Source organism: Poeciliopsis prolifica, unplaced genomic scaffold (genome assembly GCF_027474105.1).
Source record: "Poeciliopsis prolifica strain line A6 unplaced genomic scaffold, Auburn_PproV2 SCAFFOLD005, whole genome shotgun sequence".
Classification (NCBI taxonomy): domain Eukaryota; kingdom Metazoa; phylum Chordata; class Actinopteri; order Cyprinodontiformes; family Poeciliidae; genus Poeciliopsis; species Poeciliopsis prolifica.
The window spans coordinates 10,292,057-10,318,429 of NW_026562380.1; the positions used below are offsets into that span (position 1 = coordinate 10,292,057).

Below are 26,373 nucleotides of genomic sequence, written 5' to 3' on the forward strand. Positions count from 1 at the left end.
GAAACAGAATATAAAAGGATCATGACTGCTACAGCTAGGACCCTCAGGACTTAATGCAACATTAAAACGAGGAGATGAATCTGAGAATGATTGAGGAAAGAAAATTCAAGGGGAACAATTGAACGTGCAGGAAATATCAGAGAGAAAGAACAGACTTAATAGGTCTCCAAAAGGTAAGGACAACACACTGTCATAATACTTTCATGTTATTTTTCTTTATTTGATAAATTCCAATTCATACTCCTTACCGCACGGTGGCGGTAAAGCACCAGATTGCTCTTTGCCAACCGCTACTAAAAAGCAAGCAAGAAGAAGAACGGTTTTGATTTGGTGGTGTCACCGCACCTGGAGAAACGAGGTGAAAGTTAATGTTTAAATAGGGACATTTGGAGCGATGCAGTTTGCATGCAGAGGTATTAAGATGATTTTGTGATGCTTTTATCGTCGAACGTCTCCCTTTAAGAGGTGCACCGGTGTAAGTAGACATTTCTTTGCTAAAAGGAAAAAGACAGTGCCGCTAGCTTGCTCGGGGTGTTTGTATTCTGTTTTCCAGAAGCTCAGACGATCTAAAAGCGCTTATATCTTTTCTGCCAGTCAGAGACAACTCGGGTCGGGATGTGCACCGCAAGATGTTTTAACAGTCAGGCTGGGAGAAAAACAATATACTTCAGAAACACATTCTCTACCACCCATTCCTCTGGTTTATCGATTGTGAATAAACTAGTCAATTAGCTTGCTCATCTGAGATTGTGGTCCTACTTTCCGCCGACAGCTTGTTTACTGTCTGGTTGTCTCTTTTATTTAACAATTTCACATACATTTCTCCGTGTTCTGAAATATTTACGGCGGCCAATTGATCTCAATTAGCCTTAAAGTAGTGAGGGGCATGTTACCCAACTCAAATCTTGTTTTAAAGATCTTGGAGTAGTTTCTTGTCGATTTGTAGTAATTGTAGCGCAGTTTATTGTTTCACTTCGTTGTTTTGTTTCACAGGTGTGTTTGCTTTGACTTGTAAGAGACTGATAGAGATGGATCATCAAAGCAGGTAAAGGGTTACATTGCATGCTTATTTTATGTTCTACTTTGAGAAGCTTTAGGCTGGTATGGATGCTATTTGCTTTGCAGGTTTCTGGTAAAGAACTGCAGTTGTACTCCTTCATGTCGAACTTTTTTCAATTCTTGTATTATCAACACAAACTGTGATGCTTATGTAAATTATGCAAAATTGTAAAGTGCATTCCTGAACATGTTTTTTTTTTTCTAAAGTCCTGACAGTTCCCAGTTCCCACGCAGTTTTATACTTGGACAATTTGCTGACTGGTCTACTTTAACAAATAAATGCTTGGTGTAAGCCATTTCACTGTAGCTCTACTTGAATGTTTAAGGTCTAGTCAGATTTGAGACCAACTTGGTCTAAACAAGTTTTCGCCCAGGATTGCCAAGTGTTAGAAAGAAAAAAAAATAGAACCTGTGTTTATACTGAGATTAAATTACAAGGTGTTCTCTATTTACTAAGTGGATTACTTCTGAAGAGAATTGGCTTCACTTGATTTTGTTCAGTGGTTTCAGACAAAAGGAGAATGAGTTCTTTACCTTTTCAAATTTGGTTTTGTGAAAACTTTGTCCTTTCCCTTAACTTCAACTATGCATGACGTTTCATCACATTAATTCCTAATAAAATATATTGACATTTGTAGTTGTATTGTGATAGCATTTAAAACTTTTAAATGGTGTGAATACTTTTGCAAGGCACAGAATTGTCATTGGAAAATTGTTTTAAAGAGAGCAGCTCTATTGTTGAGCTGCTTTCTTGAGTTCCTTATTTTTCCTTTTCTGCTACAGTTTGACTGATGACCCCAGGCCAGAAGACATAAAGAGCGATATTCAACAAACGGATGCAAAAAGAGAACTTCAAACGTCCAATCAAACTAAAGACCACATACCATCAGAGAATGCATCCGATGGCCTGGCTTGTCTAAATTCAGCAGACTGTGTGTCTGTGGGTGTAGGGGATGAATCGGTTACTTCAGAAAGCAGAAGTGACCAAGCTCACAACAGCAATGGACAGAAATCAAGGCGAGCCAGTTCACCCGGTCCTCACCAAGTTAAAACATCCTGCGTTGCTGCACACCCGTCAAATCCAAAACTCACCCTTTGTCTTAGTAACAGTCCCAGGAAAATTTCTGGCACACCCAATGATGTGGAAATGCTCAGTCCTGACAGTCCATCATATGACACCGTAGTCAACAGTATCTCAGATTGTTGTGATGGTCCGGTTGGCTGTGTGGAGGACTCTGCAAAGGATCTGGGTATAAAATCTCCGCAGGTTGTCAAAGATTCCGACTCTGGAAGTTTTACTCAAAAAAAAGTCTGTCCTGTCACCACAAGCACCGAAGAAGAAGATGCAGAGATGGGGGAGTGCAGCGGCTTGTCTGATACGAGTCAGGACTTAATTGAGAGCCAGCCAGATGCGACTAGTAAAAGGTACAACTTCTATATATGGTGTTTGGTGTCTTTGAAAAAAAAAAGACTGTTCAGACAGTGGGATTTACTTTACTCCATTCTCACTGACCTGTGCTTTTCAGTTTTCAGTGTAACATGGACAAAGCATGGCTGGGGACTCCCATAGATGAGCTCAACAGAAAACCTCAATGCGCTCCACCTCTGTCTCACTTAAAAGCAACGCCAAATCATACTGTCACAGTTAGGGTGAGTTAACAACCACTTTTTTATTTATTAGTAAGAAAAAAAATAATAATTTATTCTCACCAAGAATACAAATGGTCCAGAGCATGATTCACTTGAAATATCTTCTGTTTTAATTAGTGGTAAGAAGCTGTAAAACATTCTCTTTTAGATGTAGAGGTACAGACAGCATGAGAAAGAAAATGAAATAGACGGCACTGGGCTGAGCTGAGCCATCCTCTGAGATTCCCTCAGGGTGTCTTGTCAGTAAAGATTCTCTGCCTATCCTCCGCTGCCTGTCCCACAGGAACTCTGGATGTTCTTGTGTGAGGCTACAAGAAAGCTGTACCATCAACTTCCAGGCCAGCCAATCCAGGCAACGGTGCATAGTTATGGCATGAAAACTGATTACTGTGGTTAAGCATCACACTTTATCATGTCTCAACTGTAATAATTTCACAGACCATAATAATAGAATTATTTATGTTAGAAACTGAGTTATAATTAGTGACAACCCTGGCAATAATTATCTTCTGATAGAATTATATATATATTGCTATACATCTACAAACATATATATCCACCTGTAGCTTCTGACTTTGTAGAAAGTTGGTGGCTTCTGGTCACTGTGAGCCTCAGTGTTTACGAACTTCGCTCTGTGATTTTATATGCTCTACCACTTTTTGGTTTTTCTGTTCTCTGTTGCTTCCACATTGGTTTAATACCACTAATGGTTCGCTGTGGTTTTTTAACTAGTAGTTATTTAGTCACGGATGGACCTTTTGGATAGATTTCAGAGTATCACAGTAATTTCCTGAATAGCAACTTATTGTCTCAGAAACAGTCTGCATGACTCAATACTGTTTTTTTTATGACGATGATGGCAGTTTGGTGTACGTTATCTTTTGTCTTAAATGTATTGCATTTCTTTTTTTTACAAGTCACGTCATTATTGAATCACTTGTGTTTGTTTATGTGTTTGTGTTAATTGTTTGAGTTTGCTTTGGACAATAATTTTATTCCATATGGTTACATGGAACAAGATCATAAAGCAGAAGAGGTGCTAAAGATGGGATTTGTTGTCTTTCCTGTTACAGACGGATCTCCTCAGAGAGGGAGAAATCCCCGTCCCATACCCCTCCAAGTTCAGAGATGTGTGGGATGATTTGTCCGTTAAGATGCCCTGCTCTGAGAAAAACCTGTTTCCTTTGGAGACTGAGGTATATTAATTATAGTTTCATGCTTTATGTTTGCCACAGACTCCCTTTAGATCACATGATTGCTCTACAAGATCTCACTGTTGTATGACAAGTATTATGTTTTTCTTTAATAATAACTATAAAGGATGGGAGTGGTTTCCAGAGTCGGTGGGAACTAATCCGTACTGCCTTACACAGAGGATTCAAAAGTTGTCTGGATGTCAGGGTAAGAGCGTTTTATACTTGTTTCCTCCATCATAAATTCATCTCATTGTTGTTAAACTATGCAATTCAAATGTCGAATAATTCATTTCATCAACTTTTTTCTTTATGCATTTCGTCAAAAAAAAAAAATATATATATATTGTAGCTTATTTAAACAGTTTAAATAACTTTTTAACTGATGTTCAGAACCAAAGAGAAGAAATGCCATTGGGTTTTAAAAAAAACCTCTAGCCTAATCTGTAGAGTTTCTTCTCTGTAGAGTTTTTAGTTTAGCTCTTTTAAAACATTTTATGAATGTCTAAACATATACCACAAACAACCACATGGTGGCAGAGTCTGCAACTCTTATTGTTCAGGTTGTGTATAAAACTTCTCACACAGTCCTATCCTCAGACATTTGAGTTTTCGATTTAAGATCAATGACAGCCAACCTTAACTTGTCGATTTTCTGAAAATAAAGAGCTTCTGTTCTCTTCCTCAGGATGCAATACTGAGGTACAACACGGCCCATGCAAAGAAGTGGGACTTCACTGCCTTGAACCTTTTTTGCACAGAGGTAAGCAGTTCTGAACATGATTGTTTTACAAAGTAAATAAGAAATATATAGTCAACAATGTATGCCAATTTGTTTTCTTTCCCTTTTATATCTGTGAAAACGGCAAAACTGAGCTTTTGTTTTTATTAGTTATTTAAAATATTAAAAACAGTAATGAACATGTCATTATTTTGTTAGTAATCAGTTTTTAAGCCATAGTGATAGTATCTTTAGTTTATTGTAGAAAACTGTAATAAGCTAATGGCATATTACAGTTTAGAGTTGCTTGTGAAGAAAGTCTGCTTTAATTCATTTGACTGCACACATGCTGCTGCTCATCATCCCCATCAGGTACCTGAGGGGCTCCCGGGAGCACCTTTTGAGTCGGCATAGACGAGTGCAGATCAAAGCATCAGCAGCTGTTGCATATAAACAAGAGCAATGGCTTATCTTTTTTTTTTCTTTTCTCACTTTCTACCCTCAGTTTCCTCTAACTATGCAAACAAATATTATCAATATTATTATCAAACAAAACCAAAGCATTTGTTTTGGTGGGAACTCTTTTCTTTGAAATGCATTGATTTCTGAGATGTTTTGTGTTGAGTTATTTGCATACTTAAGGAATATTCTTTGACACATCAACTGTAATTCTCCCTACATTTAAGAAGAAAACATGTTTTAGTATATACATTGATAACTAATCATTTACGTTTTTCTTTGTAAATATGCTGGTCGAGTTGTTACAGTTAATTAAATACGACTGCTAAGACAGCTCTATGATTTCACTAGAAAAGGTATTTATTTCTTACGTTCATTCTCTCATAATGAATTACTCAGACCATTTTCCTTTTCCCTCTTGTGGGAAGTAATTTTTCGGAGTAAGACTCATTGGGTCAATAGAAGCCTAAACCTCCTACGGTTTAATTCAATGTAATTAAAATGTCCCATTAAATCTGTAAAGATACTAAGGAGGGAGGCCAGTCACTTTCCTTTCCTGGCCTCTATGATCAGCATCTCTTTCTGTCCAATTACTTTGAATGTGGACCTTTTGTAGGACATTAATTTATTGTATCACCCTGCGGGAAAAACTGGTGGCACAAAATCCTCAAACAACTCTGTTGTTTTAGCTTCATTATTCCTCCATGTTTCAATGAAGAGTACTAAAGGTATGAAAATAGGTCTGCATGTTACCAGGGAAACATACAATATTAGATAAAGGTGTTGCTGGGATGATATGCCTTCAATTAAGACTTGAGAGTACATTTTTATCTGTTTTTGCTTAATCTTCATTGCTTAAATACTAGTTTGTATCGATACTAGAAAATAATAACGCATATTTTTCTCATTGCAACATGATGGTTTTATTGCAAAACTTTCTAGAAACAGATGCTCAAAAGGCAATTTCTGTTGATGGCTTTTTAAAAAAAAAACAATGACAGTCAAATATATTATTTACTTGCATGAATGTCTGTTATTTTTGTAAGTCATCTGAATTGTTATAAAAGCAATTCCTTGCGATATTGATGATGTACAAACTTTTATCCATATTTTACATATTTCCAGGCCCTGTTTGGGTTTTGGAAATGGAATAAACTTCATTCCAACCTGTAAATGCTGGAGGTTAGGTGTGTAGTAAGTACATGTCCCACCTGGCAACATTTAACAGTTCACTGTTAGTTTTTACCAACTCTCCATAAATGCAGTCCGTTTTTAATGATAAACTTCGGCAACCTTGTCGGAGATAAAGCGGATCCAGTTCCTCCAGTTAAGAGGCATTTCACTTCAAAACAAATTCCAGACGCCGATTAGTCAGTTGCTGACAAACTCACTGGATTGATTGACAAGTGGCTTCAATTGTGGGAGATGTCTATTTTTTTAGGTCTTAATACCAACATAATTTCTGAACATAATCTTATACCTACTGTTGTGAAGAACAGCCACATTTCTTGCATCAGGGTTCACTATATTATGCACCTAATATAGAGCGAGGCTAGTTGTTCAGCCTAGACCTGAATAATCTTGGACACAGAGGCAAGAGTGTGGCTGCATATTTGTATTGAAGACTTTTATTTTCTATCCTGAAAAATATAATGTTGATCTATCTTTCCCTCCTTCCATTCTATTTATTGATCCATCCATCTGTGCACAGCATGTCAAATATGTTGTCATTGTAACGTGCAATGTTTGATATATAATACAATATCTAATATCTGTCTAATTAAGCTGTAATATATTTATTAATCAGTGATTGCAGGGTTGATGTTGTTTTGACCAGTTTTTCACATCGCTATAAAGTTATTTTTATCTTTGCCTATCTGTCAATCCACCTATCCGTTCATATTGTTTGTGGGGTTTTAAAAGTTGTTTTAAAATCCTTGAGTTGAAAATCTGAATATTTGGTAATAAACACGTGAAGGGAACCCTATTAATTAATCTTACAAACTAAATTTCAAGCAGGTTATTGTGAATTTGAAATGAAGCTGTTGGGTTTTGGAAATGGGATAAACTTTTCCAAAAGATCATTTACGTAAATTCAGGATATCCTGAATTTACTCAGGATATCCTGAATTTACTCAGGATATCCTGAATTTACTCAGGATATCCTTATTAAATTCAAAGCAACATTTTGTTCCTGGGGAGATGGGGTAATTGTGTGGAGGCGTATTGCCCCAGAGTCAATGATTGACGTTCCTCTCAATGTGTAGCAGCCATAGGAGGGGGGGAAAAAAAGGGTTATCCAAATTAGAGCTTGTCTGTAAATCGTCGTAGTGTTTCTCCCTCAGCCGAATGAATCTGTCACCGTGTCACTATCTGATGAATATTTGTGAGGACAGAGCAGGGTAACGGTCCAAGAGTAAGTATAACTGATGTAGCTCTTACCAATGAACCTCTGACAGTGAAACAAAAACCCAGCGGTTTGTGTTTTATGTGCTGTTTGTTAAATCATTTTTACTTGTGTAATTTTTTCCTTCACAAAATTACATTTACCTTTTAACCAGACCCGTAATCTCTAATTACTAGGACTTGTTGGAGATGCTTTTAAGTCATTTAAACATGAAAATTGTGTAGTTTGCCTAACCATATGGGACCATGCTGCTTTAGCTGTTTAAATGCAGTTCTCGCCCCTTTCTGCCATAATCCTGCTGCATCACCACCTACCATCTATTAGTCCCACAGGAGCATTTTATGATGTCTGCCAGCTCATTACTTCTGACAGCGTTTAGTCAGACCTGCTCTGCAGCCATATAAATGCTCCTCGCTAAGTCAATCGCAGAAGACTTCCTCTTGAAAATCAACCAACCTGCCACTCTCCCCACAATTGGTCATTTGCATTTGCTCCAGAAGGTCCATTTAATCAGTGCTAGCTTCCCTGCTTACCTTGATAGAATAAGGCAAGTGATTGATGACGGTGACATTCGAAGCCAATACACTCATAAATGATTGTGTTGTAAATCTGGGTGTATGATGGAAAACCTGGATGTTTATTTTAGAGGGAATTGCCCATGGATGCTGAGGTAAGCTGCAGCTGAAGTATGGGTGCTTCGGTCACGGCGGGCTCATTTTCTGATTGATGATCGTTTCCTCTGAAAATGCGTTCTGTGCTGTGAGTGGTTCAGCAGCATTTTTTTTTCTTCTCCTTTTAAAATGTTGGAACTGTTTGACGTCTAAGAGGTGTGACATCAACGCTTTGGAAGACCACATGGACCAGAACAATATGATTGGTCCTGTTGTTTTTTAAGTCCAGCATAGAGAGGGGGGAAGTGAAATACAGAATATGAAATTAAAAAATAAAATGTAAATTAATTATGCATGTGGAAATAAAGCAGAAGAGGAAAAATTAGGAGAGTGACCTAAATAAATAAATAAATTTGAAAGCAAATTTAAAATAAATACGTTTAAAAATGGTCTATCTTTAATATAATACCATAACGCAAAATCATTGTAGGCATTTAAAATCTGAAAATGGAGGATAAATTATAGCAAAGCAGGTTGGGAAAAAATGGTATAAAGAAATCAAATGGTAAATTATTCAAAGGGTAAATTAAATAAACAGGTGTGTTAACACTAGCATAAAATAAAAATATAAATTTATACCATATTTATGGATTTTTTACTACTCAACTTATAAACCTCTGTTTGAGAAAACATTTTGTTGAAATTGGGTTGTTTGAACCTCCAGGAAATACTGGAGGTTCCTCAGATTAATAAAAATTGACACCACTTTTGTATTTTGGCTTTATTTCAGTATCTTGAGCTTTGTGAGCTGCAACAGCTGTTTGAGGGCATACTACCTGATATGGTTGAGCTCGCACTTAGTGCACCTCGCCTCTGCACAATGGTAAGCATTTTTCTACCTTATTTCTTAGTTTATGGCATTGCAGACTGTTTTTCATTAATACTCTTAATATACAAACATATTTTCTTTTATACTTATTTCACTCAAAATGTTTTGTGTTGCATTGTTTTTTTAAATTTGATGGATTTTTTCTTAGATTAAATCACATGCCTGAGTCAGATTACCTGTAGTAAGAGGTAAGAAAAAAACCCCAATTGAATAACTTGGTTTTTGCAAACTTTAGGTACATATTTGTTAGATTAGCTAATCTAATCTAATATTAGATTAGCTAATGTTGTTTCAAGAAAGATTTGTGCAAAAGATTTTTATGTTTGAATGGGATCCAACAATTGCTTTTTGTTTAATGATTGATTATATGATCCATAAATGCATCCAGCTTAGATCATTTTGTTTTTTTTAAATCAGGGCTTAGCAAAATTATTAATTTTCAATCCCTGCATCAAGCCCTTTCTATTATTAAACAGATTAATACGTGTCATATGTTTGTTTGTTTTAGGTATTGCACACTCTGGTTGTTGACCATTTGTCATTCTTTCATTGCTGAAGTTAACATTCTGCACCAGGGATTCCTTTCATTGCGAAATACATTTAGTCTAACCGGGCCTGATCCACTGACCAGAGACCTCTTTTAATTTCTTGGTACACATAGCTGGTCCTTAGAGGTCTGTCTAAATGTCATCTTCATTTGTCTTTGTTTTCAGACTCTGTCATCCATTATAGCAATACAGGAATTATTACAGGATTGGTATTTTTGTAATTGCATTATCTATTACAGAGTCTTCAGTTAATTCAATTTACTGAATTCAACTCCCACTCAGAAAGGAGAGGAAAAAACTCTCCTGTGGTTTTCCAAGCAAGTCAACTGTTCACCACTGTTAGTAAGACTGTAAAGCTGGGAAGTCTAAAGATTGTAGTATTGGGTTTAAAAATATGTTTATGGGTGTGTGATTAGAGGTGGTATCGATCTGCTTACTTGGCGGCCTTGGGAGGCTCTTTAGCCCTAATCAGTAAAGATTGATGGGCCCCATGAGTCTGACTGAACGAACCTGAGGGAGAGCAACAAAACTGGAACCTTAATTACTACCACCCATTTAACTAATGGAGCCCTCCTTATCTCCTGCTTGCTATGTCGCTAAACTAATTTTCTGAACTCATCAGCCCTCCAACCTGCACTACTGCGCCCACAAAACCTTGTATCTATTTTCAGGATTCACTTTTGATTGGCTGGTATTTAGTCTTGCAGTTTTTGTCTGGTTGCATTGACATCATCCTCTAGACTTATTATGCTTATAAATTGTATGTTTGTGTTCTGTTTTTGTCTCCCTCCAGCCAATTCCTTTACTTAAGTCAGGTATGAACCATTCCCTGACTATGTCTCAGGAGCAAATAGCCTGTCTTTTGGCCAACGCCTTCTTCTGCACATTCCCTCGACGCAACTCCCGGAAGTCGGAGTACTGCAACTATCCTGAGATCAACTTCTACAGGTAAACAAACACTGAGGGAGACAGGATTCTTGAAACACAGCACTCACAGTATTGTAAGCAGTACCATGTCTCCCTAATTGAGACATATTGTGAAAATAAATGCTTATTGAATTTTTTTTTGCAAACCTTTGCTTGAAAAAGCCTAGAGAAAGGCTCAGTTTGTGTTGTCTGTTGCTAAGTGTCAGCACAATTAAAGGCTTTGTTAGGAATATGTTGCCCAAGGGCGACATTTTCATTGTATTCCTTCCATTCAAGATAACATTATTTCCATCAGGGGGAGCTACTGCCTTGAAAACCAGTTAAATGGAAGTCATTGTGATTTTTACTCAGTTTGACTAATTCTGTTTGTTGGCCTCCATTCTTACTTTTTAGTTAGAATGTCAACTTGCAGGTTAGTTTACTGATATAAGATCAGTATGATTGATTTTTTTTTTCTTTGTTTTTTTGGTCAAACATTTAGTTTTGGTGACCTTGACATAACTTCATCTATCACTAGGAAGAGTTTTAGACTGTGGGCTGAGATCTATCTTGTTTTCCCCTGTTTCTATGTGGGATGAAGATTGTAGTAGGTGTGTTTTATAAATTGGTGTTTTCTCTTTCAGTCAGTTCAACAGTAAATGGTCTATTGTAGAAAAAAAATGATGAGGACTAATTAAAGCACTTTGTCTTGCCTGTTTTAAAGTACACACATGCCTGGTTTTCTCTGACTTCATATAATTTTGAGGTTTATCTCAAAATTAAACCGCAAAATTTAATTTTTGAGATTAGATGTGAGTGTTGGTGAATGGAAATCCTTCAAGCTAAATAATATCTATAACCCAGGCAGATATAAAACACAGCCATAACAACTGCAGAAGTACAGTTAGAGATTTTCTTATATCATATGGGTAAGGGCACAGAAAAAAGTGAGATTTTACTATCTGCTTTGTCTCAGTTTGGTCGGTAAATGCCTCATTATAACAATACCTTTTCCAGATACTTTTTAAACTCAATTTTCCTGTTTTCTTGGAGCTCCTCCTTCTCGTTAGTGATAGAAAGGAGTAATATAATAACTTGTTGCCTGACAAACTGTAGTTGCTATTTATGAAAAATCTTAAGTGTTATAGAGATAAATTATAAGTAATACAGCTAAACAATAATTGTTATTTTACTATTATTTAATCTGAATAACCCTTAAACTGCTGCTAACAAATGTGGGGCTGCTACACTTTAGAGGTGATCAGTGTCATTTTATTCTTTCAGTCCTCAAATACCTTTTCCATGTTGTGCTTTTAGCTGTACTTTGGTCCTATCTTTCCGTGTGCTATCTGCAAGAATGCTGTAATAATATAAACATTGATTCAATTGCATAGCTGGCTTTTTAGGACCACTTGGACCTCTTATCAGCATTTCTGCCAGCAGCAAAAATGCAGGACAGAACAAGAGCGGGCGGGGTTGGCTGTGGTCTTTCTGAGAAGATGAAATAAGACAACCACTGCAGTCTAAAATGGGTCCTGGATCGTTACCGACCCTCCCTTTCTCCTGGTAATTGAGGGAGTGTCCGTCACTTTGCTTATTGGCTACAGTAGCTCTCCGTCTTGGACAAGCAGAGCAGCAAGCAATCTGCTGATTGCTGTTTTGGCAGAACTGCCAAGGTTTGTCCTCTGCTAAGTGATGGATGTGTTTGCGGGGCAACGCAGAAGGCAGCAGACTTCTTTAACTTGTGTTTTCTGCTGTTTGAGGAGACTGTGACATGTTTTACAGGCAAAATAGTTCCATGCACACCTTATTGTTTGAGTGAAAAAAGCATACGATCAATAAAGATAAAACTCACACAGCCTTTGTGGTGGTTTCTGTACAGCAGATTAAGAATTACAATTAATTTGATTAAATTGATATGTATGTTCATTTAAACCTGTTAACTTAAGTATATTTAGCAGACATTTGGAAAAAAAATGTGGATGAAGCCTTTTATCTGTGAAAATATATGCAAATGGCTTGTAGCTTCCCTTTAATTCATTGTTTTATTTTTAATAACACTTTAAACATCACTCTGAACCCATTTCTCATCCACTGTGTTTCTAAAGCTCATTTTCCATGGTGCAAGATTTACTGTTATTGATCTAGGATGTTACAAATCTTTTTCTTATACTTAGGAGAGAACTAAAGTTGTCCATTTATGCTTGAATTGTATTTACTATATATATATATTTTTTTATCACTAAAAGGCTTTTAGTGCAATACGTTTCTCATTTTATTGCATTCCTCTGTTTTAAATCTTAACTGAACAGAAAACAGTTGGAGAGGAAGATAAATATTTAATTAACCAAGGTGTTTTTAGTGGAGGGTGTCCCAATAAGTAGTGATTTAAGTTTTCCGTCCACCACTCCTTGTTCTTCCTCCTTAATTTGAACTTCCCAAAAACATCGGCAAGGCAGAATCACTGTATTAAGGAAGGAAGGCTGGACCAGACATTGTTCTGTTAGAAAGTTTGTGCTATTGATGATGTGTACAGAGATTTGAAAATCTGAACTTTGAGGTTTAGGTTGATATGCAGTGATGATATGCAGCATCTGATCTAAGCATCAAATCTTTTTAAAGTTTTTTTACAGGGTTCTGTAAAATGTGAATTCCTCTTTTTTCTTGGAACATAAAAAAAATGTTTTTCCTATTATGGATTTTTAATTAATTACTTAGCTAACATCATCATGTAGAAAGATCTCTTTGTGAAACTCTTTGTTGAAGTCAAATGCTTGTTTATTTTTCATTTTAGGTTGTTTGAAGGCTCTTCTCCTAGAAAGATTGAGAAGTTGAAAACTCTGCTGTGTTACTTCAGGAGAGTTACTGAAACAAGTAAGATCCAAAAATTATTTAAGTTTCTTCTAATTTTACTTTGCGTTATTGAGTCAATGAACCATTTTATTCTTTGTGTCTTTTTCAAGGACCTAATGGTCTTGTTACATTCACAAGACAAACACTTACCAGTCCACCAGACTGGGAAAGGTAAATACCACTTATATTATCAACCAAATATATTATTCAAGACTGGTAAATTAGAATACTATATAACTTTTCATCAAAATACACTAGTAGCAGTCTGTAACTGAAAATGTTCTGTGAAGTTCTCAGACTCAGCTGAAGCGCCTACATATCACTTGTAAGGGGACAATTGAGGATGATGGATATGGGATGGTTCAGGTAAGGATTCATGTGCATCTTTGCATTCAGTGCAAAGCATAATTTAACATGACTCAATAATTTTCTGTAGTTACAGATGACTTTCTTCTTCAAATTTTAAAATTCAGCTTTAAAAGCTGAATTTAAGTTTCAACTTTTATTTATTCATTTTTTAATTCAACTTTGTGTCGCTCAGTTTGCAAACTTCAAGTTGAGATTGTAGTTTGCAATTTTAACACGCTTTTGCTTGCGATATTCATACTTGAAGTCTGTCAAAATCTACAGCAACTTTCCATTGGGACAGTATCATCCTGTTATCTTACCAGATGTTTAAAAATGCCAAAGGGAGCAGCCTAAATCCCCCTGGTGGCAGCTTGGAGAAATAATGTTAAACAATTACAACTTTAAGAAATAAAGAGTCAAGGAGGAAAAGCAGCAATTGTGCAACAATGTGCACAATTGCAATTTGATCAACTGAAAATAATTGTGGTCTACATTTTTCAGATTGACAAATTTTTTCTTTAACTTTGTGTTGGATTTTATATAGTATAAGTCAATGTTTTGGATGGGGATAGATACTCTTTATAGAGCAATATGGCAATGACTGGCAATTTTCATTTTTGCATATTTTTAACCCATTTTCTGTCTTTATAACCATTTATATGATTTTAGCTTTTCGTTTCCTTTTCTGCACTGATATTGTTCAAGATTACACACCTACCAATAATCAGCAGCCTTCTTGCTTCTTAGGTCCACGCTTGTACATTTGATTTTTGATTTTTTCAGTCTTTGCACCTCATCTGTATCTCTCCTCTCCTTTTATTTCTTCATAAAAAGAAGAAATAAAGTGGTGAAAATTATACCTATAATTAGGTATTTATTTCTCCCCACTGGATTTTATCCTCCTTCTCTGTGTTTCTTTGTTGCTATTGCATTTATTTATTATTTTACTGCAGTTGACAGTATTGGTATACACATGAGCAGCTCAGAGAGGCAAGGGTGGAGGGGAGGACCCCTGGGTGGGAGGATAGAGGGAAGATGGCACATGGAGAAAATATAAATGACGAGAGTTGGGCATTGCACTGGGATGACCCAGTGGGCCAAGAGTCCTGCAAGAGAATTGACGGCTACCTCAGCAGGCCGGACAGTGGCTGTGTGTTATTTGAATGGGGCAGAGCAGGCTGTCATCCTGTCAGGGGATGAGATTGAAGGGGGGAGGGGGCGAGGTCAAGAGCTGAAGCAGAGATAAAGGTGAGGAGTTGGGTGACTGGTTGGAAAACATGCACATACAAACACGCTTACTGTCACACAGATTGACGTAGCTGCGGGCCACTGAGCAGAACCCTCACTTCTGACAGCATATATAAGTATCTGTTCTGTGACCGGACGGACTATTCTTTTATCTAAACCACACAAACAAGGACGGTGATTTAAGGATGTGTCAGTGTAACATCTGTAAAATATTCCCTCACCTCAAGGGTTTACAGATGATTACAAAGAGAGAATTTTTGGAGGGAGGTTTGAGCATCCTCATTATTGTTGCATAGAATTGTTGATCTTAAATTTAGGCCTATGTATTAACAATGGTCTATATTACATGATCAGATAATGAAGCAATTTTTCAGAATAAAGATAAATATATATTAAGATGGTTGCATCAGTTTACAAACTTCTCGTGTGACAAACTTTTCTAATTTTAGCAATTTACTTCTGTTCAATTTAATCCCAATAAATTAATCAAAATTGTAAATTGTCAGTAATTCAATTCAAGTGAAGTATGTCCATGTCCATTTAATACTTTAAATGTCCATTCATACTTTAAATGGACATACTGCAACAGTGCTGTGTAGCATGGATGCGATCAGTTCGTGTTACTGCAGAAGTGTTGCAGAAGTCCAGGTGGATTTATTCACTCCCTTCAAGACATTTGTGTTATTGGACCTGGTGCCTCTCATTCTTCTTTTGATAATATCCCAGATTCTCTGTAAGGTTTTGGATGGTGGCATATATGTTATCCAAGATTTCTGAGGAACTGAATTTTGGGTCTTTGAGTTCTAAGGCATAATCATAAAAATGACCAGAAATACACACTTTATGTATTCCACCATATCTACTAAATCTATTTCAGTTGTTGAATTTAATTAGTGAAATAAATAAGATGTGCTCCACTTCGCTTTTTCTGAGATCATGATATCTTACTCATTTACCTTTGACTAGCTGGAAATGACGAGGGACGGTCAAATGTCGTCCTTTAGAGATAAAATTTAGTACTTTGTCTCAACACAGCTTTACTGTTGTTCAGATTTTCTGCAGTTGCTCAGCTGTACATTATGTATTTCATTAGTATTTATTGTATCTATTACAATTTCATGTGCATTGTTGTTGTTTTGATTTTCTAATTTGATTATCGCCAAGGAGGAAACGGTCATCTTTAGACATTTGTTTGTATTAAACCTGCTCTGTGGGTGACAGCTAATGGGAAAATAATAGTTGTTTATTCAAGTAATGAGAGTGACAATAGCAGTTCCTGTCATCAACATTGCATAAACTCAACTAGGGTTTGCAAGTAAACTTTAAGTCTAAGTTTAAAATGGGGACATGTTTTTCATATATTTGCTGCAAAAATTTAAATCTACCATATCTAGACCCATTACTGAATGAACCTTTGTTTATTATATTGATGCAAATAAGGCTGTTTCCTGGGGAAAAATTGGTAAATACTTATCAGTATGCGCTATTGTGTTTGAATGGCACATACTGATGTGCTTTCCTTTTTCAGTCTTTGCACCTAACCTGTATCTCTCCTCTCCTCCCCTCTAATTAGGTTGACTTTGCAAACAGGTATGTAGGAGGTGGAGTCACAGGACATGGACTGGTCCAAGAGGAGATCCGGTTCATCATCAACCCAGAGCTCATTGTTTCTCGTCTCTTTACTGAAGCTCTGGAAAACAATGAATGCCTCATTATAACAGGTGTGTGTGGTTAGTCGTGGCCTTTTTAAAAAACCCAAATATTCACAAGAATTCAGACTTCAATTGGTTTGACATGAATTACTTGAAACAACTCTGTCTAAAGTCATAATTACACTTCTTTGTAATTTTGAGGTATTAGCGTTTACTTATTGTGTCAATTCAATACAAATTGCATTGACAAGTCATGTGTCTTGGCTTTATGCTTTTTGTTGTGCTGGAACTGGAAAATAAATCGTAACTTTAAACCAGGTCATATAAACTATGTCAAAACTTCACTTGAAGTCATGTTACATAAACCAACTTGTTTTCCAAAGCCAAATTTTTAGCTTGAATAATGCATCTGTCTGTTAAATACTGAAAATTGTGCTTTTCTATATCTTACTCTTTAATTAATAATTAGTAGTTTGTCTCAAATGAGCATCTCAGTATTGCTTAATTTGAAATCTAACTTGACACATAATCAATGGAGCTGAATAGTATTGACTCTTATTAATCCAGTGGGATTTCTATGTAGCTTTGGAAGCAGAAAGTGACCGAACCCAAACCATACACGGGACTTTAGATGGGGATGTGTTCCCTTGTCGACTTGTCATATTTATCTTCTACCTAATTAACAAAATGGGTAGTTCACTCATGACAATTTCCAATTCATTTTTACTTTAGGGATATTTATTAGGAACATATTTAATAAATTTATCACATAAGACCTTTTGTTTCCACAAGAGGTGGCATAGTGCTCACATTACATCAGATAGTATAACTCGCAGATTCTGTAATCTTTGACTTTAGCTCATTTAATGTAAATAAATAACAAATACAGAGAAAAGGCAAGCGTCTCCATCACGGTTTCCATTTTGTATTGGCTGGCCATAAACTTTAAAGGGGAGAATCTGATATTCAAGCTCCTGCACCACTTTGGTCATTCTCCTAAAACAAAAAAAACATTGAGGCGCCATCTTGTTTTTTCTGAAACTCTCCTTAGTGACCTTCATTGATAAGTCTCCTCCTTCCCTCCCATTATCCCCTTCCCTCCCCCCTTTCCTTCTGCACTTAACATGATTACATTTAGACAGAAAGGAATTTATTGCCCAACTCAGGTCATCGCAGCCACTAATGGAATGGACCCATTACGCCATATATTCATTAAAAACCTCCAGATCATTCTATGCACATATGCAGCGTTTCCTTTTAAACTCTTGACTCTAATTTTAGTCTTTATGTCTGTCCCTAGAGCTTCTTAACAGAACTCATTAAGAACATTTAGAAGTTTACCTTGAGATAACTTGAAAGATAGAATATAAATGCTGATGTGAGTGAGTTTGTAGACGGGAAGGTAGAGATTCCCTGATGTAATCTTGTGATGGAAGTTTGTCTGGCAGGATGCCGTCATGGACATTCAACAAAATAAATTTGATTAACGTGAAGAAGAAGGTGGTCAGTTCCTTTGATGGATGAAGCGATATTGGTGGCCTGTTCTGTGGATTTGCAATGCCACGACCACTACATTTCTCTTTTCTTCATAAAGTGAAGGACTTGTATTTCAAAAACATAACTGTCATGCCTTGGCAAGAGCTGGGTTTCAATTTTGGGAATAACCAGAGAAAATGATGTGCATCCTGATGATGTTTCAAGCAGACATTAATTTATTTAAAATGGGTTTGAAACAACGCCAGAAATAAGATTGTTATTGCTAAAAGGTTCTTCCTATGGGCCAATAGCTCAACTTTTTTACTTTTACCTAATTTTCCTGTTTTATTGCACTTGCGTTAAGAAAAATAAAGAAAAAGAAAAACAAGTTTTTTATAATACACATTCACCGAGAGCTTTGTGGAAGCGTGAGTGATCAGTCTAAAATTGGTCCTTCTTAACGAGAGTCTTAGTACTGCATATCAGAGTGTTTTGATTCATATAAACATTTTAAACTGTGAAATAAAGTTTTCTTTACATTGTATAAAATAGCAGGAACAAGAGCAGGAAGAGCACAACGCCTTGGTGTATAACATTTTTTTGTTATGCAGTACTTTTTCTTACTTTTCCTCTCAATGATAACTGCTTTAAGACAAACATATGCTTCATTGTCTTCCTAAGGGACGCTGATATACCAACTGGGAAATCCAGTGAATGATACAACTTACCGATTGGGAGTCAGCTTCCTGTCTTGAATCACACTCATCAGTAGCTTTAATAGTTCCACCAGGATTTTAGAGCAAGAACCGTAAGCTTGTTGTGGTAGATTTAAGAAGTAAATGCAAGTTAAAATCTTGCTGACATGTAACTGTGTCATACTTGATGAGAAGGTTTCCTTATTCTGGAGTATCTCTTCCTATGTTGGCTAATGGCTTTTAATTTTAAACCTCCAAAGAAGATTACTTATTAAATCAATGGGGGTTTATTTAAATAATCCAATAGAAGCTGATACTTTGTACTCACATAGGAAGCATAGAAAGCACTAAATCTGATTTAGGAAATAAGGCGCTGAAACAGATTTAGGCCCGCTGTGTGCTCCCACCGTCGAGCACCGAATAACAGAGTTTTGTTCCTTGGCTTTGCTTTTGTTTCCCTGCAGGAACTGAACAATACAGTAAATATTCTGGTTATGCCGAGAGCTACAAGTGGCAGAAAAGCTACAAAGACGAGACGCCAAGGTATTTTCTACCTTTGTTTAAAATATGTTTTTTTAACAATTCAAAGAAATTGGATTGTAATCACTTAAAATGTAAAGGAATAAAGATGGATAATGGCCGCTCGTCTTCTGCATTGCTGTGTTTCCAGGGATGACTGGCAGAGAAGGTGTACAGAGATTGTGGCCATTGATGCTTTTAAATACAGACACTTTCTGGAACAGTTTCTTCCTGAGAAGGTTACCAGGGAACTGAACAAGGTGAGGAAAAAAGGTTTCTGGATTTCCTCAAACGATAAATATTCTATTCATATGTACTTTGAAAAGCTGTTTGCATGTTTCATTTCCACATTTTTTGTTTTTATTGGTTTATCATATTTTTAAGTAAACGTACTGTAGAAAGCGCTGCTTCCTTCTAATCCCTGTGCATACTTTCTAGGCATATTGCGGATTTCATCGAAGCAACATTAACATCAAGCACCTCCCTGCTGTAGCCACTGGCAACTGGGGCTGTGGAGCCTTTGGTGGAGACACACGCCTGAAAGGTATTGTTAGTTGAACTGCTCATATGTATGTTAAAGAACTGGTTTTAATTTGGTAGTTAAAAACAATTTTCTAGTTTAAAAAATATATATTATATTAATTAGAGTGATTGATGAGCACAACAGACAAGCATCTGTAATGCCTGTCACAGCCGTCAAGGCTCCTGCTGAAGCAATCCCACTGCTGTGCAGCCTGTACAGTAAGACACAGGAACAGATTCATGTCTGATAGTCAATTAGCAGCTGTCCCAAGGTGCCACCCTCCCATTACTTGCTTTCTGTTTTTGATCTGCCCCCAAAACACTGATGGTTCCCATTAAAATTGAGACTGATTATTGGAAAGAAACAAGTAAAAAAAAACATGGGCGTGACTCAGCCAGAATCCAGACTTTAATCCAATGAACAATATGTGGAGCTGTCAAGTTTGGGTGACGACAAAGAGGTCTTCCAACCTCAACTAGTTAGTGCTCATTGTAAAAGATGAATTATGTGCCCTCTGTGTCTTACTCCTTCACTTACAAGTTTCATTCTGAAGAGTGTGGTTGTCACTGCAACCTGGTAGAGCTTAGGTTGATCCATTCGCTGATGGGAGGATAAAGATAGGATTTTAGTTTCCAACGATAAACTGTTTAGTCCTGGTCACAAGTGGATTACATGCTGTTCTCTATTTGGATGGTGTTTTGTTAAAATGGTTTAGCTGTGTTGTATGTTTTTTTTATATGCATATTTTTAAAGCTGGAGATGTCAGTTTTCATTTACAGAAGGCCTACCAATAGATCCTTTTCCAAGGACTTAATACATCCAAATGTTAAACTTCACCCAACATTAAGAATAAAGGATATTTCTATCTAGAGCTGGTATATTTAACATAATTACTGTACAATTACAATTAAACATAAAAAATGGCTTACTTGACATATGTTGGCTTTATAACACTAAGCTGTCATTTTGTTGTAGAAATTAGAAACCTTTTTGTAGATGATTTGTTGGTCTTGTGAGGTAATAAATAGAAAACTATAGCAGCTGTTTTAAATATTTAAAAGCCTTAAAACCTCATTTACAAAGACCTGAAGATTGAGTGCTTTTGATGAGGCTATTCTACTAGCAAAGCATTATTTACCCATGCAAATTGCTCCTGCCACTAATTTTCTCTGCTGCCTGAAGCCACACCTTTCTTGGTGTTTGACCAAATACTCGTGCCAATAGAAGTTTCAGTGGTCAAATGTTTGATCCTGAAATTATTAATGCTTGTCTAGTTTAGCGTTGCTGGTTTAAGGTTTCCCTTTAACATGCTGCTTCTTTACCTTTCAGCTCTGATCCAGTTGATGGCAGCTGCCGAGGCCGGGAGAGATGTCGCATACTTCACATTTGGAGATGCTCAGCTTATGAGAGACGTTCATGAAATGCACACGTTCCTCACCGAAAAAAGAGTTACAGTTGGTAAGACACAGAGATGCATCCTAATAAATGGAACTTAATGATTAGTTGAGTTAGGCTGTTAGTGTTCGCTGAATAGGTAATCTTTAAATGTCGAGTTTCCACCACATGCAAAATCAATTTAAGAAGAGCAGTTCTCATTCCAGCATTTATGTTAATTATTTTAACATGATGTTACAGTTGTTGGTACTCTTCAATACTTAGTTGACAAATATCTGTCAGCAGTTGTTTCTGGTAACAAACTGGAGTCGTCTTTAAGGTTCCTAAACAATCTGGAACTGTCAGGACTTGGCTTTTGTCATCTTCCATATCTAGATTACCACAATAAATGAAATCAAAGTATTGAGAAAATAATGAGTCTCTCAACTTTATTTTTTATTTTATTCTATTGTCTTTGACAAAAAGTAAATATTTCTAGACAAGTACTAAATATTTTTTTCCTCAATCCTGTACGTCTGTGAATTTTACATTAATTTTCAGAAATTTTTGAAATGTTAAATTAGAAAAGTGTGGTATTTTGATCTGTGAAATGTTTTTGAACCCACACGATACAACAGCCGCTGTTTGCAATCGACTGAGGGATTTTCCATTTTGGCATCAACACACAATCGTCTATATGCATATAACAACACCCACAAGTTTAGTCTTTTGTCTCAGCTCATCCATTCAGGCTGGACAAAGAGTGGATTACTGCCTGAACTAACCCCAGCATTGGCTCTCTACTCCCCGCTTTCCTTCTTTCTTTTTTTTTTTTTGTGCTGACATTTATTGAAGCCTTTCAGAAAAATTCCCCTCCAGCCATCCATTTCCTAAAGTGGAGCTGTGTGCAGAAAAAAAACACATCATGCTATACGTGTGTCTGTGCAAGATTTATAAATTACCCAAAACACACTTTCATTTTTTTTTTCTTCTACCAGTTCCAGTCTCTCTTGTTCCTTGCCCCTCAACCTGTTAGTGCTTTTTGTCTCTGAAATGCTCTTATATTCTCTTTCACTGCACTACTTCTTCTCCCCATCGCAGGGCAGTTGTACAACCTCGTCATGCAGTACTTCAACGAAGAGTGCAAGAACTGTCGCACAACGCGCCCCCACGTCGCTCTCTACAGTTTCATCTTTGAAAAAGTCTCCGCTCCTGCAGCGTCCAACCTTGAGCAAGAGTCTAGGATGTCACATGGGACACCAGAACCTCAAGAACTGTAACTTAAACTTTGCTCCACTTTGTATCTGCGAGACAAAATACAGCTTCAGAGGTGTCAAATACTCAGTCTAGTGCTTAAAATCACTTTTTCACGCACACACTCCCTTTAGGTTTGTGGTTCTGACTCAAGCTACCAAAGCAGGTTTTTGTCTTTTTGCTGGTGGTATTATCGGAGCCTCGTATTGTAACACCACGTCACCATGGTGAAAGATTTATGAAACTAATAGCAATAGTGAATCCTTGTTGCTCTTTGAGGCCTTTTTTTTTTTTTTCTTAAGTGCGATCTTTTTTTTTTTTTTTTTACACCAATTACAGATATGGCCAAATATACATCATATGCACGATTGTGGTAAAGCTTCACTGTTGAACTGGGTAAATTACTGTAGTAATTTACCCAGTTTTTTCTTTCATTTCATTGTTTTTGTTATTTTTGAACAGTTTATCTCCTCTGTTTTCTTGAATGCAGAGAGAATGAGATGCTGTACTGTAGTCTATGCATGGAAAACATTTATTTATCACATATTCTCCAGGTGTTTGCTGCTCTTTTATATACTCTGGCTGTAAGACCCCTCATATTGTCTTTAAGGCTTGTTTCAAAAGCATCACAATAATAATCACTACCGCTAGAGTCGTCTCAGATGGAATATACAGGAAATGAATGGTCACTGTCATCATTGACCTTTATTGCTGAATAACTTTCTAGTTATTAAATATAATCAGTGCTAAGCACAGTATTATCACTGTATTTACTTATAGATTGTGAACAGATAATGAAACGCACGAAAGTCATTATTTTTATCAAAGTTTTTACTCAATGTTTGATTTGATGTGGGTATGGTATTTTATTATTTACTGTATTTTCTTACAGTTTGTTTGACTGGATGATTGGCTTAGACAAAAAATTGGGATGTAAATGTGCTGAATGTTGTATTTTAGGTTGTAATATTTTTATCATTTCTTAATTAAAACATCCCAATAAAGGAGTATTTCTTTGATATTTATACAGTTTGCAAAGAATTGACATTTTAGTAATGAGCTGTGTTTCAGATGTAATTTTCCTCCTAGGAATCATTTTACAAATGCAGGGCAGTGGTGAAGTACTTGTATCCTATGAACATTTCAGTGTATTGCCTTGTTAAACCACAAATTGAATAATGTTTTTGGGAATACTTTTACAAAGTTATGGGTACACATGGACCGATCCATTTATCTCTATGTATAATTGGACATTTTTGTAGATCCCATGGAAAATTGTTTTTTGAAAAAAAATGTCTTTTTTTTGGAACAAATTAAACCAAAACTGTCTAAATGGTCAAATAAAACTAATATTACTAGAACCTTCACCTCAATTCAACACCAAATTCTACTTTTAATAATTTCTGGAACCTTAAAATTGTTAAATGCCCTGAAGGAAACATTTTAATTAAAGCTTGCTTTTGCAAATCAGGTGTAATCTCATGCACACCTGATGGAGGTTTTCATTAGTTACATCAGCTGTCTCTGAGACAAATATTTTAAAAATGACGTTTTGATGCTTCTTAGAAATAATCAGCTCAGGAAAAGTTTGTTGCCCTTCAAAAGAATTTAAAGAGTCAAATAAGTAATTGAATCTTTGGAGATATTACTGCTGTTTTTTCCCCAGATAGGACGTACACCTACAGTTGTCAGAAAAAAACTAATTCAGCCTTTAGAGCGGTCTTATTAGATGAATAAGGGCTTCTACATGACCTCCTGACGCAGACCTTCATAAATGGTGTGTAGGCTTGGCTGAGGTAACTGGATTACACATTATCTGTGTCTCCTTGACTCTTTGTACTGTGCTCTGCATTGACCAAATGAGCTGTGGTCTCATGTACTAAATCAATTTAGCGACTGAATCTGTAACCCTTGTTTACCTTCACCAGATATTTTTGACAAACCAGCGACAGTGAGTTACAAAAATTCAGACACCAAATTGGGATTGAATGTGCCTGGCCGTTTTAATAAACAAGTAATCATAATTCATAGTTGCAGTTTTAAAACTTTTCTTAAAAATGTCTATTCCCATAAACAGACTTTGAGAAAAAGTTGTCTTTTTGCAGTACTCAAAAAGTTAAATAGGTGGCTTAGTTCGCTCCTGTATAGTGATCATTCTGAACAGAATCCTATTTAACGACATGCCTGTAATGTTTCCCTGAGGCACTTCTCTTTTTGTCATCAAACATTGTTAATAAAATGCCACAAAGCAGCCAGTCTTCACTCCATCTCTGTCAGGCAACAAAATCACTACAACAAAGTGGCATTTCAATTCATAATTGCCTGACCCTGCATTGTGCAGGTCAGCTGCAGAATAGATGCAAATAAAAAGATGTAAAGAGAAAACCTCCTTGGTGCGTCCAGTAGTCGGAAAATTATGCAAACGGGTTGATGAGTAAGTATTTCTTTAAAGTTAAAAGGTTTATGCAGCATTTAATCTCGGAACAGAAAAAAAAAAATCCTTGCTCTTATTAGATATGCCTGCAGCATTCTGCAAGTGATGCTGCCTTTTTTTTCCTTTTTTTTTTTGTTTTACCCATCTCAATGATGTTATTGTCAAGATTAATGGTATTGTTCTCCACGTGCCAACGAGTATGAATGATGAAAGTAGATGAGGAGGGGAGTAGAGTTGGAGTGGGGAGAGAAAAGCTGCTGGAGGGAAAGATGGGAGGGCCAATTATCTTATTGTTTAACCCACTCTAGGTAGAGGCCCATCAATCTGGAAACACTTGCTCAAATGACTCATGTTCAGCCTCTATAAAAGTTTAATTGGTCTATATAATTAATACTGAAGAAAAAGATGTGATGTATTCTCCACTGAAAAATGTCTGCGAGAGAAGTGGGAGCTCGGGCTTATAAACACAATTTCTATTATATATTTGTAATATTTCCTTTGAGGCCTTGAGGAATCCCTGTGTCTCACTTGTGTGGTAGATAAAGCAATAGATCTGGCAAGAACAAGTTGTGGTAAAGTTTGTGCTGGGATTCTATCATCTCAGTCAAAAAGCAGCAAAGAAATGTTTGTGGCCTCCACTGGAGCAGTCTTTCTTTATTTCGGCCTTTGAATAATTTCTTCCCTAACATCCAAGGCTCCAGTCCATCTGGTGAGGCATATGAGAGACAACCCCCTCCTCTGCTCCAGGGCTGAGATCTACCCCAATCACCAGACATGGCACAGAAAGAGGCATACGACAACCTGAATGTTTACTCTCATCAAATCAAATGCGTCGCATTCTCCCAGGCCAGCTGTAAGACTCACATGTTCACATTAGTTTTCGATGCAAAGTGGGTTTGATATTTACTAATAAAAACATACTTTTAAGTTCCGTCTCGGGGCAGAATCACAATCTACCTCTCTAAGCTACAAGCCTCTTAGAAGTGTTGGCAACAAAATCCAACCTTATGGGCTTATAGGATGTCTGTACTTGTATTCAAATGAATATGTAATTTGTCACTGCAAGTGTTTTAGCAAATTGCAAGATTAACTTTACCCAAGTCCTTTTTCTTTTAAAGGGAAATATCAAAGAGACTACTTAAACAAAACAGGTGGTAACATTTCTCCTCAGCCTCAAAATTAATTCCAGGATCTATCCGAGGGATTTATTAAATTCTGTCTTTTGGCAACGACGTCTTTTTCATTCCCAACTAGTTTGCAATACTTATGGAAATGTGTGTGCACATGAAGATGTAAGTGCAATGCAGTGTAAGCACACAGTTAATCTGCAGTAGCTCTAAAAACTACTAACATTACATAAAAGCCTGACTTCCCTCTTTTTCTTTACATTCTTTTCATCTCCTTGTATGAATTTGTCAGTGCATGTATGAATTAGCTTTTACCAAACTAAAGTAAACCTTAGGAGAGCTGCATGGTGAATTTTGACTCCTTGATCAATGAGGTTTAACTGAAATAAAGGTGCTTTCAGTTTTAAGGCAACGTGGAACATGCTGA

General features: G+C 36.5%; 1 protein-coding gene across 2 annotated transcripts; it reads left to right on the forward strand.

Annotated features, from left to right (window-relative positions):
• Positions 1-316: 316 nt before the first annotated feature.
• On the forward strand, positions 317-24,636 carry parga (poly (ADP-ribose) glycohydrolase a). 2 transcript variants are annotated; one of them, XM_055029980.1, is made up of 18 exons: positions 317-358; positions 994-1,045; positions 1,843-2,484; positions 2,586-2,709; positions 3,783-3,905; positions 4,030-4,110; positions 4,591-4,665; positions 8,891-8,983; positions 10,331-10,485; positions 13,238-13,317; positions 13,407-13,467; positions 13,587-13,662; positions 16,466-16,613; positions 19,180-19,258; positions 19,386-19,494; positions 19,673-19,778; positions 21,087-21,215; positions 22,233-24,636. In XM_055029980.1, exons 2-18 carry the CDS (start codon positions 1,029-1,031, stop codon positions 22,409-22,411), a joined length of 2,277 nt encoding a protein of 758 aa, XP_054885955.1. In that variant the 5' UTR covers positions 317-358; positions 994-1,028; the 3' UTR covers positions 22,412-24,636. The 2 variants fall into 2 exon arrangements, with proteins under 2 accessions (XP_054885955.1, XP_054885954.1); XM_055029979.1 differs by having other exon boundaries at positions 322-475.
• The last annotated feature ends 1,737 nt before the right edge of the window (positions 24,637-26,373 follow it).

What these genes read in the sequence shown, in the direction of transcription:
- parga (XM_055029980.1), top strand. An exon ending in CACCTCGCCTCTGCACAATG is followed by an intron (nt 8,984 to 10,330) that starts GTAAGCATTTTT and finishes GTCTCCCTCCAG; the next exon opens with CCAATTCCTTTACTTAAGTC. An exon ending in CAGGAGAGTTACTGAAACAA is followed by an intron (nt 13,318 to 13,406) that starts GTAAGATCCAAA and finishes GTCTTTTTCAAG; the next exon opens with GACCTAATGGTCTTGTTACA.